Raw genomic sequence first — 15,862 nt, forward strand, 5'->3', positions numbered from 1 at the left:
AAAATAAATATGATTGACTAGCTAAACTTCGACACATCCACTTTGACTTATCAGAGGTTAAATAATGAGAAGTTTGAAGGAATCTGACCGTAAATCTGACACATCAGAGTTCGACACAACGATGTACTATTCATATTGATTCAGATGAATGAAATTCAAAGTTGACCTTTTCATGCAAACGTCAAGTTGTACAGCTACATAATATTGATAATATAGGACACAAATGTTATGTTATGATGTCTAGAGGGTAGATATGTGTTTCAAAGCCTGAACATATAATATAACATGCATTGCCATTTTGTGTTGTACAATAGTGTGAGTGAGTGAGTGAGTACGGTTTTACGCCGCTTTTAGCAATATTCCAGTAATATCTCGGCGGGAGACACCAGAAATGGGCTTCACACATTGTACCCATGTCGGGAATCGAACCTAGGTCTTCGGCATGACAGCGAACGCTTTAACCACTAGGCTACCCGACCGCCCTTATATATCAAGAAAACCAAGCTTGATGCCATATTCGTTGATGTAAGAAAAGCATTTGATATTGTTGATAGATTTAAGCTATGGTCTGCACTGAAACGAAGAGGCGTTTCACCGTAAATGTTTAATGCTCTCACATACATCTGTAAGCGTGTAAAGGTACCCGAATACAAATATCTATCACAAGATTTTGATTGTCAATTAGGTGAGAGACAATGATGTGTGTTCCATGTTTATAAATGAGTTAGCTTCAGAAATCGACTCAAACTGTGAACATGCGATACAAATGCATCTGAATATTATACAACTATTTCTATTTTCTTTGCAGATGCTGTTTATGGTTTACAAAAACGTATTAACGCTTTTGAATGTTTCTGTGAATAAACGAAACATGTTGCTTTTTAAAAATAGCGGTATACTATCCAAACATGAAAAATGATATTTGTATTTGAAACTGCTCAATTCGATACATATGTAGGTGTTGTTTTCGCAAGTTCCTTATCATGGTCTCAAAACGCTGGTAATGCTGCTATACATGTGAAGAAGATTCTTTGTGGTGTATTCAAATCTGTGTATGTGATTAAGCCACTCACATGTAACCTATGTTTTTACATTTTTGACGCCACAAAATTAGTCCACTTTTACATTATGGTTAAGAAATATGGGAACTGGATATTCACAAAGAAATCGAAACAGTACAAATATTTGCTTTTAAACGTTTCTTTCGTGTATAACATCGTCCTTAAACCATGTAGTTAGGGGTGAAAGTGGACGATATCCCATGGTCTATATGCATATATTAAAGGCCTGTTGAATACTGGTGTAATTACAATGCCTAACACCAGATGTGTGAAGAAATGTTACAACTTATTAGTTCTAGATTGTGTGAATAGAAAAAAGACTAACTTGGCTTTATATATCAAAGACATTTTATACATGTTTGGTTTCGGATATGTCTGGTAACAAGAACTTGTATAAAATGTATCTAGTTTTATATCTGAGTTTGAAAAAAGACTGAAATCATCCTAGGAGCAAGATTGGCATGCAGCACATTTTTTCCAGTTATAAATTGATAACCTTCTTTCAAATTTCCATTTTAAATTTCCGTGCTGCATTAGCTCCACTTAGATGTTCTTCACTCCAGCTCCGAATTGAAATAGATATGGCAGATATGTTTAAGAAGTAAAATCAGGTAGAATGTGTCATGTAAGCAAACAAAGATACAAAGAGGTTGAATACCATTCTGTACTTGTATGCTATGCTGATGGCAATTCCAGGAGTTTGCATATATCCTCAAAATAATACTTCTATCCAACATTACATAAATCTAACTTACTAATGTCTTTTAAAAAATGCAGAAATTGTTAAAATATTTTCCAAATTTGTATATGAACCAATGCAACTATGACAATCATTTTGGTGAACAATGCATATCAATCTATGAATGTATACGTGCTGTTACTCTCTTAAGCAATGATGTAACTGAAGAATGGGCATACTGCCTCCACTACGTTATGAACATAGACTGGTAAAGTCCATAACATCATGAATGATTTCAACACGTCAAAGTCAGTAGTGACACGATTGTATTCAACACGTCAATGCATGTAATGACATGAATGTATTGATCATGTCAAAGTCAGTTCTGACATGTTTGTATTCTACACGTCAATGTCTGCAATGTCATACACACTTTCAACACTCTGCTCGCTGCTGATGACTGCTGTTGGTATCTGGCCATGTCAATAAAGGATTGACTGTGTATATTTTTCGGTTCATTGAGGTGTGAATCGAAAAACCGATGTGCAAACTGTATGAATCCGCATAAGACCTGTCAATCAAGGAAATTTAAAGAGGCGAGAAGGACTGCGACAGTCAGACTGTAACGAGCCGGAACAAATATGTCCGGGAGAAGGCGGCTGTTTCAAATGGCATAGTCAGTTACCGCTAGATTCGAACATTACTGTTGGAAAAATGCTAGTTAGAAATGAAACCCGAAGACATGAAAGTTGAACCGAGACGAGCAGAAAAAAAACAGGCGAGCGAGCCTGCACGTTTGCTGTTTCATTCATTCTCGGCCTTCGGTTTCAAAGGTTTATTTGGATAATGGATATGCATGAAAGTCGCTAAATGACCTGTGGATGACGATACACGTGAGCAGAAAGGGAATTCACTCGACTGTAATAATATTGGGATTCACCGACATTCCGTAGTAATAAAAGTAGTGCGCCTCTGTGGGCGTGGCTTAATTTTATACATTCATTGGGAAATAAATGCATTAACACGTGACCAATTCAGCTAATCAGAATACAGAAATTTCAATGAAAATTTTATTATTCCTGAATAAATTGTACCATCTGCTGCCTGAAAACTATTCTGGAAACACAAGTGAAACAAACCCTTACCATGTTTCTAAATTCAGGCCAGCTATATCTGTTCCTCTTTGCAAGTGTAACAGAACTATAGGTATCCGTGATTTGTCGAAAATAGTTATGTTGCAGCCAGGTGATGGAGAATATGTGACTTACTCAGAAGACAATGAAAGCGGACACATTGAACAGTGACATTAACTGTGTTTTGCACAAGTAAATGGGGTTCTTGTCTGCTGAGTCAAACTGTCCTCCCCGTCGCACCTGTCTTGTTAGAAAATAATATCTGTAATTTGAACAACAGAAATATATAATGATTATCAATTGGTCATAAGCAATACAACTTTCTAGATCTGATGTAATTGCCACATTAAGTATAACATGGTGTTAACAATGTGTGCAATTCTTACATTCATGAACATTGGAAACAGTTTGTAACTTTTAATTGTCTACCTAACTGACATATAAAACACAAGTATATATCAATAGACAATGTGTACCAAGAGATTATACTAGATCTGTATCTTACCTCTGTGTCCTAATATCAGAGACAGTAATATTTTAAGATATGATCAATACCACGTCTTAGGTGTAAACACAACCTTTTTTGTGTCAATTTACCGTTGATAAATGTATAATTATGTGAGAAAGATAACAAATTATTAGTTGATGTCATATGTTATTAGATGTTATATTTCTCTCTGACCATAGTATTTACTCTAGAGAGGATAAGATAATACTTTGCTACTCGATTTGGGAATTGGGTTTACATTTAGGAGAATATTAATCTCATAGTTACAGGAAACACAAACACAGACACAAATGCAGCTTAACACATCATGTAAGAAGAAATGAATGCCTATACAACAATGATAGAACTACTTTCTATAAAGCTATAACTAACCAATATCTGTAACAAGATGAATGTAATCATCACGCCAATGTCTGTAACAACATGAATGCAATCATCACGTCAGTGTCTGTAATAAGATGAGTGTAATCATCACGCCAATGTCTGTAACAAGATGAGTGTAATCATCACGCCAATGTCTGTAACAACATGAATGTAATCATCACGTCAGTGTCTGTAACAAGATCAATGTAATCATCACGCCAGTGTCTGTAACAACATGAATGTAATCATCACGTCACTGGCTGTAACAAGATGAGTGTAATCATCACGCCAATGTCTGTAACAACATGAATGTAATCATCACGTCAGTGTCTGTAACAACATGAATGTAATCATCACGTCAATGGCTGTAACAAGATGAGTGTAATCATCACGTCAATGTCTGTAACAAGATGAGTGTAATCATCACGTCAATGTCTGTAACAAGATGAGTGTAATCATCACGCCAGTGTCTGTAACAACATGAATGTAATCATCACGCAAGTGTCTGTAACAACACGAATGTAATCGTCACGTCAATGTCTGTAACAAGATGAATGTAATCATCACGCCAGTGTCTGTAACAACATGAATGTAATCATCACGCCAATGTCTGTAACAACATGAATGTAATCATCACGTCAATGGCTGTAACAAGATGAGTGTAATCATCACGCCAGTGTCTGTAACAAGATGAATGTAATCATCACGTCAATGTCTGTAACAACATGAATGTAATCATCACGTCAATTTCAATTAAAGTAGCTTTGTTGTGGACACGAAGAATGTTCGGGTGTTATCTCCATTGGAATTGCTAAAATTTTGATATCATAGTTGCACTTGACGATGACTATATACATGACTTTGTATTCATATGCATAGCCTGATTTGAACTCGGGAAGCGACTTACGGAGTCAATCAGCTGATGTTTACGTAGGTACAAATAACGAGTAATGAATAAAATATTGACCTCGCTCCGGTGTAATACCAATTTTATGAAACTCGCTTTTGCTCGTCAGATACCAGAACTATTCACTCGTTTCATAAAATTGGTATTACGCCGGAGCGAGGTTAGTATTCTATGTGGCTGTAACAGGATGAATGTCAACAAAACGTCACTTTCTGTAACTACGTGTATGAAATCAACACTTAAGCTAATGCTGTTCAGAATTGCCCCCGTTCTGAAAAACAAAAGCCCACCGAGGCCTTACTTCTCGCTCCAGTTCAATGATGGCTGGGCTCGTGTATTTCATCGTCAAGGAGAGTGAATGAGTGAGTGAGTTGGGTTTAACGCCGCTTTTAACAGTATTCCAGTTATATCACGGCGTGTCAGCTTGATGTGGGAGGAAAGCCCGAAGTGATGCAGGTCTCAGATGTTTACCACTTCGGTGAAACCCACGAGCACGGGTATGGTGCTGACAAACCTAGAAACATAATTGGGGCGAACCGGGATTCGAACCCACAATCATAGGTTTCTGGCGTGCCCAAGAGACGCAACTCTGCACAGCGAATCGCGGCGCCTTAGACGACTGGGCTACCCGTGCCCCCTCGTCAAGGAGAGGGATTTGCTGATGTCATTGTTGCTCTTTTAGAGGAGTGAGTGAGTGAGTATGGTTTTACGCCGCTTTTAGCATTATTCCAGCAATATCCCCGCGGGGGACACCAGAAATGGGCTTCACACAGTGTACCCGTGTCGGGAATCGAACCCGGGTCTTCGGCGTGACGAGCGAACGCTTTAACCTCTAGGCTTACCGACCGCCCCTCTTTTAGAGGAGAACTAGTGATGGTATGGGCAGGGATATTAATAAACCACAGAACCCCTCTGTACGTCGTCAATGTTTAGCGTTATCTCAACAAGATTGTTCAGGCTCTGGTAATACCACTTCTGCAGCGGGCTGGACCAGGAGCTTGGTTACAGGACGACAACGCACGATCTCATTGTGCGAGGATGGTGACGAACTCCCTGCAACAGCAGAACGGTCAGCATATTGTTTGGCCCGCATATTCACCCGACTTGTGGCGAGTTCGATCACATCACCTCAATGCTGTCAACCTCCAGCAAGTGGCTCAGGGATAAGTCAAAGAATGGCATGCGATCCCTCAACACTATTTCCAATGCCTTATGAACAACATATGACAACGTTGTCAAGAATGTTGGAATGCTAACTGTGAATTGACAATGAGCTTGATATATATATATATATTTTACGTACGCTTCAGTATACTGTCAGAGTGGCGTATGAATATCAAGCGTCGATATGTAATTTAGTCCGTATTGCCGGATAAATCAGTTCGCAATCTCATTAAAATCAGATCTTAGTTCTCGCTACCGCTAAACAAAGATCTGAGGACATCCCATTACGGGTCACGTCAGACCGACCTACATTCGTCAACACTCGCCTCTTTTCGTAACCTGCAAGAAGACTCGTCCCCCTATCGATGAATGTTATGTGCAAATATACGACAAACCAATCAGAATGCGCGTATGATTTCAAGTTCTTCGTCAAAGAATCCCTCAGAAATATTTATTTTACATATGTCTTGCATCTAAAAATATACCAAAGACACAGTTGAATGTATTCAATCATACTGTTTAATTCCGCACTTCCCGATGTGCTTTAAATTGCATCTGAAATATAAAAAATATATGGGGAAAATGTGTGAACCATTACGCAACGAGTTCACAATTGTTTTAGGTATGCCCGTTTGCGCCAAGACGGAATCCGGTCGCAAATATTTACGGGTGCTTCAAACAATTGTACCCCACAGTATTGTCGACAATGACTACTATTTGTATTTTGGAATGTATCATGTCTGGAGCAAGGGAACAGTCGGCCATTAATTGGGATTATCAGGTCCAGACTCGATTATTTTTTAGACCGCCGTCATATAGCTGGAACAATGCTGAGTGTCGCGTTTAACATCAAACAAACAAACAAACAAACAGTTGCAACAGCGACATTGGTTCTGTGGGCTTACCATATTGGTTTTCAGCATTGCTTTCTATATCAGGGCGAACTTCAGCCATCCATAGTGTTAGTCTATCAATAATATCGTTAAGAACCTTTCAAATATATATGTTTTAGGTGTAACTTATGCTATATTTTGTGTTTATTCAGAATGTGAAAATAGGAACCTGTTGAATGTGGGTTAAGTCAGTTCGTGATGATGTCAATGGTAGAATACACAAAGAGGAAACGGAATTGGTATAAACCTATTCTGTCCCAGCCAGCTGCCATCCCACGTCTGGCTGCCCTACATGAAAAGTTCGTAGTTGTTCCCTCAGATAACATAACCATTATATGTAAGTGAGTGAGTTGGGATTACTACTCTGGTGAAACCCACGAGCACGGGTATGGTGCTGGCGAGCCTAGAAACATAATCGGGGCGAACTTGGATTCGAAACCACAATAATAGGTTTACGAATTGCGGGGCCTAAGACGACTGGGCCACCCGTGCCCCCCTCCATTATATGTAAGCATCACTTTATTCGTTGTTTGATCAGAGAACTTGGTACACTATATACGTGACATATCAAACAATGTCAATTACAAGGCCGGTTTGTTAACTGAGGAAGAAATTTGCCTAAACCATAAGTACGTCAGTATTGTCAACTTTTGACTTGACTCTAAAACCTGAAGACATGTTCATTCCTCTTTTGTTCAGGATTTCAAAGCTCCATACAGATCCGTACAAAGAGAAATATATTACTGGGTTCAGCAAATGTTCCACCAAATCCATGTCTCAAAGACTCACTATAATCCTTAATACAATAAAGGAAGGATTTTCTTTATATTCAAAGAAAGTATTTGAGAAAAGTGGAATTAATACCCAATCTCATTAAAATCAGATCTCAGTTCTCGCTACCGCTAAACAAAGATCTGAGGACATCCCATTAGGGGTAACGTCAGAACGACCTTTCATTTGACCAATCAGAGCGTTGCTTACCAGATCATGCAAGCTTTATAACGGGGTAGTTACGGCCTTAACGACTAAATCTATGCAATCTAGACCATATATTAGCCATTCGAGAATGTTCTTTTGTTCAGGTTTCAAATTTTTAAGCGAGAATTTGTCAAAATATGTTTCGAATCATAGTCGCAAGTTAGTCGCAATTAGTGCCGTAAAGAACGAGAAAGCTGCCTTCTGATTGTAGATTTCTTGTCAGTAATTCCATTGGTCGGTCAGAGTTCGCGAAAGGTCGATCTGACTTGACCCGTAATGGGATGTCCTCAGATCTTTGTTTAGCAGTAGCGAGAACTAAGTTCTGATTTTAATGAGATTGAATTAATACCATGTTGTTTCTTAAAAACTCAAATAATTTGCTTGACGATTTGCATTCTCAGAAAAGAACCACGCTCCATTCTATCAAAATATTTCACACCACTATCCCACAGGACAAACTTAAGGGAAAAGTTCAATCCTTGATCCATGGGGATTTTGTTCCAAAACGTGGTGACCACAGATACAGTTATATATATATAATCGGAGTTTCAAGACTATTTGTGAAAAATGAAAGCAAATGCCAACTGAAGTGTAGTGAGAAGACGATAGGTCAAATGCTCAACTTCCTCACTGTCAACATCTTCCTAACATTTGGGTGCAAGTAATCAGGCAAGAAGTAAAGTTATTAATATCTATGCATAAAGATTCAGATTGACAAAACTCACAAGACTCGATGACAAGAGATGGCTTCAACTTTCCACTAGTCAACTTTCCCTATATGTCGAGCAATATTCCAGCAGCTCCAGCCTTTGGTGCTTATATTTCACAACTTTTGAGATGCAATCGAGCATGCTCTCTCTTCAAAGATTTCAAAGAGCGTGAAGTTCGATCAAGGTAATAACAGTCAAGGCCTCAGTAAAGCTTTCAAAAAGCTTTATGGTAGACATGTGGAGGACATTTCCAAATTTGACGCACCAGTGACAAAAATTATGTCCAAAGCAAATCCGTATTACGACTTGTACCATATGTTTCTGTGTTGTTTTTTTGTCAGGTAAAGTATTGACTTGACTTTGCATGTGTTTGTGACGAGTGCCACTGGTGGGACAGGATACGCTGACCTTTTCGCGAACGTCTGGTCTCATTACTATTTAATAGTGACCCGTGAAGATCCGGGGTAGTATAGCTCTTCAGCAACCCATGCTTGCCGTAAAACGTGACTATGCCTGTCGTAAGAGGCGACTAACGGGATCGGGTGGTCAGGCTCGCTGACTTTGTTTATGCATGTCATTGCTCCCAATTGCGTGGTTGGATACTCATGATATCAATCACTGGATTGTCTGGTCCAGACTCGATTATTTACAGACCGCCGGGATATAGCTGGAATATTGCTGAGTGCGGCGTAAAACAACATACTAACCAACCAACTATTTGATAGTGGATCATAAACACATGCACATGATATAGTCTGAATCGTACAATCGACACTAGATGTTTCTTTTGGCTATGCACTTACACTTCAATGTCAGTAACAACATTCCACACGTCAATGTCCGTAACAACATCAATGTAATAAACACGTCAATATCAGTAATGCCATGATTTGATTCCACATGCCAGTGTCAGTAGCAACATGATTTTATTCTACACTTCAATGTCTGTAACAACATCAATGTATTCAACACGTGAACGTCATAATTGTATTCAACACATTGTCTTTAATAATATGAATGTCTACGCAAACATTACATGACAGCACCATGCGACACAAGAAGATCAAGCATGTCTCCTCGATCCTGGGATATTGCTATCTTTTGGCTGCTGTTTGTCCTTTGTTGTTTTGGGCGTTGATGCCCACCTTGTCCTGTGAGAGGACATACTTGACCACCTCCACATGTCCTCCCCGACGGGCAAGATGAAGGATGTTTTCACCCCTCTCAGATACGAGTGACAAATCAGCTCCTTCAACCACGAGTAACTCTACCACTTCTTTATGTCCATGCAATGCTGCCGCCATCACTGGTGTCCTCTTCTTCCATCCTCTACTGTTGATACGCACCGTGTCTTTTGAGAGGACATACTTGACCACCTGCACACGTCCTCCCTGGCAGGCAAGATGAAGGATGTTTTCACCCCTCTCAGATACGAGTGACACATCAGCTCCTTCAACCACGAGTAACTCTACCACTTCTTTATTTCCATGCAATGCTGACGCCATCACTGGTGTCCTCTTCTTCCATCCTCTACTGTTGATGTCCTCCATGTCATGTGAGAGTATATACTTCACCATCTCCACCCCAACAGGCACAGTGAAGGATGTTGTCACCTCTTTTATTCACGAGTGACATGCTGGATCCTTTACTAAAAAGTAACTCAAACACTTCTCGGTGCCCATTACCAGCTGCAAACATCACCGGTGTACAACCGATCCAGTCTTTGCTTTAATGTCCGCCCGTCCCTGGGACAAGATGAGTTTCACTTTTGACAGGTTCCCGGTTTCGGAGGCGATGTGGAGTTCGCAAAACGATGGTGCTGTAATATGATGTTTTAGTCTTTACGTATCTTTGGCATTTTAAAAGTTAAAAGACTGAAATGGCAAGACATCATCTAAGGGCGAGAAAGCGAGTGTCTTTGTTAAGTCATCAGGACTGTAAACATAAACACCTTATGTCCGCATATGGTCAATGGACGAAATAACGATGGAGATCAGAAAGATACTGATTAATTTGTGTGCACTTCGTAAGAGTCGAGATGTATAACTGAACATCCCACCACATGGCAACTTCTCTGAAGTGCATGTGGTATTATCCAGTGTGGTGCGAGAACGCGATGTACAGCTCCAAGGGCCAGCTTTTTGATGATGGCAAACGTGTGCATGTTCCACTTTTAGGGCACAAAGTTTACTGTTTACTGGCAGTTTAAGTGAGTGAGTGAGTGAGTGAGTGAGTATGGTTTTACGCTGCTTTTAGCAATATTCCAGCAATATCAAGGCGGGGGACACCAGAAATGGGCTTCACACATTGTGCCCAGGCAGTTTAAGTAAACAAACAGATCAGTCGCGAGCAGTTGCAATGGTGGCTTCGGCTAATTTGGGAATATCAGCATTTGGGTATGTCAAATTATTCAAAACTTGTTTGTCTTATAAAGTGTATGTACTAAAAGAGGAAGAACGATGGCAGGAATAGTTTGTGAGAATATTCATACAGAGATAATTAAGCTGCGATTATTACCAACATTAACATTTATAATTTTCAGGTTCTGAAAATAGTAGAATGGTTTATTGTAATTGAATCTATCTGGCATTCATTGTCATCACAAAACATCAACCATGTTCAAAATCCCTTTAATGGTGAACTTGCCGCACAGCAACAACATTGCTCTCTGCTACATGGAACTTTGAAAATGTCAAGTTTACACCAAATATGAAAATGAAATGTGGGCGCTGACCCCGCACGCAATTTATGCTAAACATCCTGCTAGAGAGGACCTCTATAACGCGAATAGGACACACGAGGCAAAAATAATTCAACTTTGCAGTAATTAATGTAACAAATAAACAGTTACTGACAAGAGCCCATTATTTCAAGATAATGTCAATCTGGAGCATACGAGATTAATAAATAACCAAAAGATTATGTAAAGTTAAGTGTGGAGTATGGCCACGGCTTTATTCATGAAATTACAGGGGGATGATATTTTTCATAACCCTGCAGGTTTGGCGAACCAAAATCACTGAATGCCGGCCCGAAGGCAACAGAACAAACAGAAAGCGCGACTCGAGAGGATAAACACATAACGAGTCATCAAAAGGCGAAATAACTTTGATCCCCCCAGGGTACACCAAAGGAGGTCAACCAGCGTGTCATTAAGCGCTCATCGAAGGCCTCCGGAAATTACTATGCCCAACCCGCAAGTATTACGCCATAGGACTGTGTCTATACACAGACCCTCCAATACTTAGCACAGAAAAAAATAAGAACTTAACATTAATTGCCAGTAAACACCTTTGACCGGTCATCCAGAAGGAAGTACTCCAAAGCCTCCTGGTAGGTATTGACAAATATGGAAAGCCCTACATCTGAAAGATTGACACCATCATGCCTGTACATCCCCAAATCCTGTGCCCGAATACCATGCTTTTTGGCTCGCCCTCCAATCCTTAGCACTGCACTCATGCCTGCTCCATGCAAGCGCTTCCTCCACCGATTTGTAATTTTCGTCCCTATGCCAATACTGTCGTGGAAGTAACTCAGAAAATACAAAGACTGTGAAGGGAAGTATCTTAGCAAAATATGTGACATCCTCTGTGACACTGCGAACCAAATTCCTAATAGGGGACCTTACCAGATCATTTGAACCTTATTGGAGAATCATGACACGTGGAGGAGGTTTCCTTTCAAGCTGGGTCAGCAATAGCTGTCTGAGCTCTCTCCAGTGCATTCCTCTCTTGCCAAACCAACTTAAGGTGAACCCCAATTTATGTAAGCCAAGATGCCTCCCTAATTTCAATCTGAAACTCTGCCGCTGAGCCCAATAGACAAATGATGAGCCTACAATCCAAACATCTGTCAAAAAGACTTAATAAATGTATGAACAATTTTTCATACAACATTCAATATCCAAACACATTGGTAAAGCGGGTAATAACATGATTAGAATGAAATGAAGTAATTAGGAAAATAGCATATACATGAAAGCATAAAATTGAAAAGTACATGATATATGATCATGATGATTGTTATGAAGCTGAAGTTGAAGCACTTGGGGTCTGATTGGGGTCCTGCCTAGTGTATACAAATTTGCCAGATTGTGTTTTGGACAAACAGTTAGACGCAGGGTGGGAATTCCCTCCACATTTGGAGCAGGTGGGTTTGAACTTGCACTTGTCTCGACTGCAATACCTGTAGTTGTAATCATGGCATGTCTGTTTGTGTTCTGGACATGAAATGACTTGCTATCCTTTCTGGGGAACGAGCCAAAATTCTGTGACGGAACTTGCATGTATAACATCCAAAGCTCTACATTATTTGACCCCCTGTGGAATTCTGTGGATTTCGTTCTTGACGCAGTCTGAACTGCTCATCATATGTTCTCCAACCAATCCCAGTATGACGACATGCCCCAAGACGAATTGTGTTCATGTATTTGAGCATTCCTTGTATCTGTTCTGGGTGACTTTTGATAAAAATGCTGATATACACTGTGAATGCAGTTGCCCACTCAGTTATGATTTCAATCACTTTACCTGAAGCCTTTGGTTTCAGTTCCAATAACTTTCCGAGTTAAGGAAAATGGCTGATGTACAAGCATAATCTTGTAATTCCCGGTCAGATTTCAGCAGCAATGCAAGATTGATATATTTACCATTACATATCTTTTGCTTGATACTTGAAGGAACGTTAGCTCCCAAATCATCATCATCACATTGTGTCATGGGAGGGGTAAACTCATTCCCGGTGAACAGTATGGGAGGGAAACATGAGGGCTGTACGTGTGAAGTGATTGACTGTGTTTGTGTACTTAACGGCTGAGTGGGTAAGGAAACCAATTCTGTAATATTGTTTGTAACTTCTTGATTAAAGGATATGTCAACAAACTCACCCCCAGTCGGTTTTGACCCACTCGCATTTTCACCTGACGAAGTCTGGGAAGGCGCCGTCCTGTCTGCTTGAACTTGACTGGGTCCACGTGCTGTCGCCAAGTTATCTTGCTGTTATCGCTTCTTCGGGCATGCCGGGCGGTGACGACTGCGAAGGGGCCTGTTCCTTGCGTTTCTTCTTCGTGGCCGCTCTTGTCCCACGTGTCGGCCGCTTTCTCATTGGTTTCCCTCTCCCTGACATGCTGCGAAACACGAACATATATGCACGAACACGGAAAAACAGCTTGCCTGTAATGGCCCCCGAAAGCGAAAGGCAGAGGGGATTCCCTTCACATTAAAGGTTTACTTCAGTTATCTCCCTTTGTCATGCTACTGATGTATAACCTGAATAATCTCATGGGAGCCGGCCTGTAATGCAAAATTATAGCTTGTAGACCCGAGTAACCTCCCTTAGCCTGCAACATAAATACTATAGTGCACAAATTAAATGATGGGTCACCTATCCCAGGATTGCCCAACTGAAATAAACCATTTAATCCTGCAAAGATAAAATTAATTAATATTATGCCATATTGATGTTTCTGAACCTGAAAAGTTGATATCTTGTTCCACACTTCTGTACATTTAAATACTCAATCAATACAATGATAAATAAAAGCGACAAAAGAAATCTCTGCCCAACCCTATAATTATGATGCAACATGTATAATTATTATACTACATGCACATAAGCATGAACGTAATATTTTCTCAACTCGACAGTTCACTATTATTTTAAAGTTTTGTAATGATTTTTACTCAATCAGCGCTGACTTGTTAATATTCCATTCAAATTCAATATCCATGTATTTAAATCGAGCATGCTCATTCTACCAAGATTTCACAGTGCGTCATACGACTGAAGTTTGATCAAGTTTACAATATTCAAGGCCTCAGTAAAGCTTTCACAAAGTTTTATGGCATCAGTGGCAAGACTTATGTACGACGCAATTCCTAATTTGGACTTGTACCATATGTTCCATGTGTTTTTTCAGGATAAATATTGATTTGCCTTTGCATGTGTTTGTAACGATGGGGCAGAATGCGCTCACCTTTTCGCGATCGCCTCGTGCCATTACCATTTGATAGTGCTTCATAAACAAATGCACATGGTTGAGTCGGGAATCGTGAAATCGCTCTGCTTTGGGCATAGATTTCCTATGAATATGGAAAGTGTTTTGTTTCTTTTATTTTCTACACTTCTCACCTTGCACACAGCCCTTCGCACATCCGTTCTCCAAACATTCGGAAGTCTGATTGCAGAATTCGGATCCACAGGATTTAGCCGGGGCCTTAGACAGCAATAAAAAACAAAGAGTCTATGTATGATTTCTTTCTGATGTAGAGTAGGGGTCGATATATGTCGATATTTGACGTTTATTGTAGGTGTAACATGGTCCTTATGCCATTATACAAGCAATGCAAAGTAATGCCTCTAGAAACATCGCTCAGTTCTCGTGTGTTACTTATCCATCAGCCGGCATTGTTTTCAGGCAAAGTGTGGACCTTCAACAATGACTTTCCCGGGAGTTATAGCTTTGCTGATTTGAAATTTCATCACAGTGCTTTCCAGGCCATTGTCATCGGTTACCGTGATGTCACAAACAAATGACTATCCTACTAATTTCTTTGTGACTGAACCCGGTTAACAATGATACCACCTCCGCGTAGAGCGGAATGTCTGGGATTCGATCCCCGACCGCGTTATGCCAAAGACGAGAAAGGGGGAACTTGTTGTTACCCTTCTCGACGCTCGGCATTGACAGGATTTAATAAGGCTGTACAGCTGTACTATCTTTTGATTGAGTGGGGTAATCATGTTAAACCTTGGGCACGGTACATCAGTGGGATAGGAAGATAAAACCGACATCAGTTTGAACGACTACAAGAGCACACACGCAGGTACACATACACTCACGCACACGCACTCACACACAGATATACATATACACGCGCGCACACACGCACAGACACACACACACAATTGTAGACAGAGGTAATCCTAGACGCGGTTTTAAAGCTAATTTCACCTCACTTTTTACACTCAAGACAAGGCATATTATTGATTACAAACTGGATTTGTTGTTAGAAGAGCGATTTTGGGTGATATATATTAACTAACTCTCCTGTTCGTTGATATCACATATGTCAACAGTCATCCAGAGGTTTCTTTCATTAACTCGTGCTGTTATATTTCATATCAAAATATGCTAGGTGACTTTATGTCTCGTTTATGTCTCCTTCATTACTTCTGGCTTGAACTCACATTCACTGTCAATCGTGGACAAAAATCTAAAATTCCCAGTGGCTAACAAATTTGTCTCCTTCAACTGCGAAACAGAAGGTCACGGTCGAATGTCGAGCGAGTGTCACATCTACGTACCCTAGGTTGCTGTTTGATTGTATTGAGATGTGTGTGGGGTATTATCATGCTGCCAAATTCAATTAAATCTAGCTACATTACATGGTATGGCTATTTTTTATTTGCAAAAGAAATTCGTTTCTTGAACATCTGGCAATCGGGAGATCTCGGGTGTCTGC

The 15,862-nt window shown here is 40.1% G+C and overlaps 1 protein-coding gene across 1 annotated transcript; it reads right to left on the bottom strand.

The window, feature by feature from the left end:
* Positions 1–9,268: 9,268 nt before the first annotated feature.
* Positions 9,269–13,596, bottom strand: LOC124122373 (ankyrin repeat-containing protein NPR4-like). Its single transcript, XM_046485431.2, has 2 exons — positions 13,285–13,596; positions 9,269–10,215 (listed from the first exon to the last, which is right to left on the bottom strand). The coding sequence occupies exon 2, from the start codon at positions 9,971–9,973 to the stop codon at positions 9,491–9,493; it is 483 nt and encodes a 160-aa protein (XP_046341387.2). The 5' UTR covers positions 9,974–10,215; positions 13,285–13,596; the 3' UTR covers positions 9,269–9,490.
* Between the last annotated feature and the right edge of the window lie 2,266 nt (positions 13,597–15,862).

The sequence above is a fragment of the Haliotis rufescens genome, unplaced genomic scaffold (genome assembly GCF_023055435.1).
Source record: "Haliotis rufescens isolate VD_foot unplaced genomic scaffold, xgHalRufe1.0.p SCAF_8, whole genome shotgun sequence".
Classification (NCBI taxonomy): domain Eukaryota; kingdom Metazoa; phylum Mollusca; class Gastropoda; order Lepetellida; family Haliotidae; genus Haliotis; species Haliotis rufescens.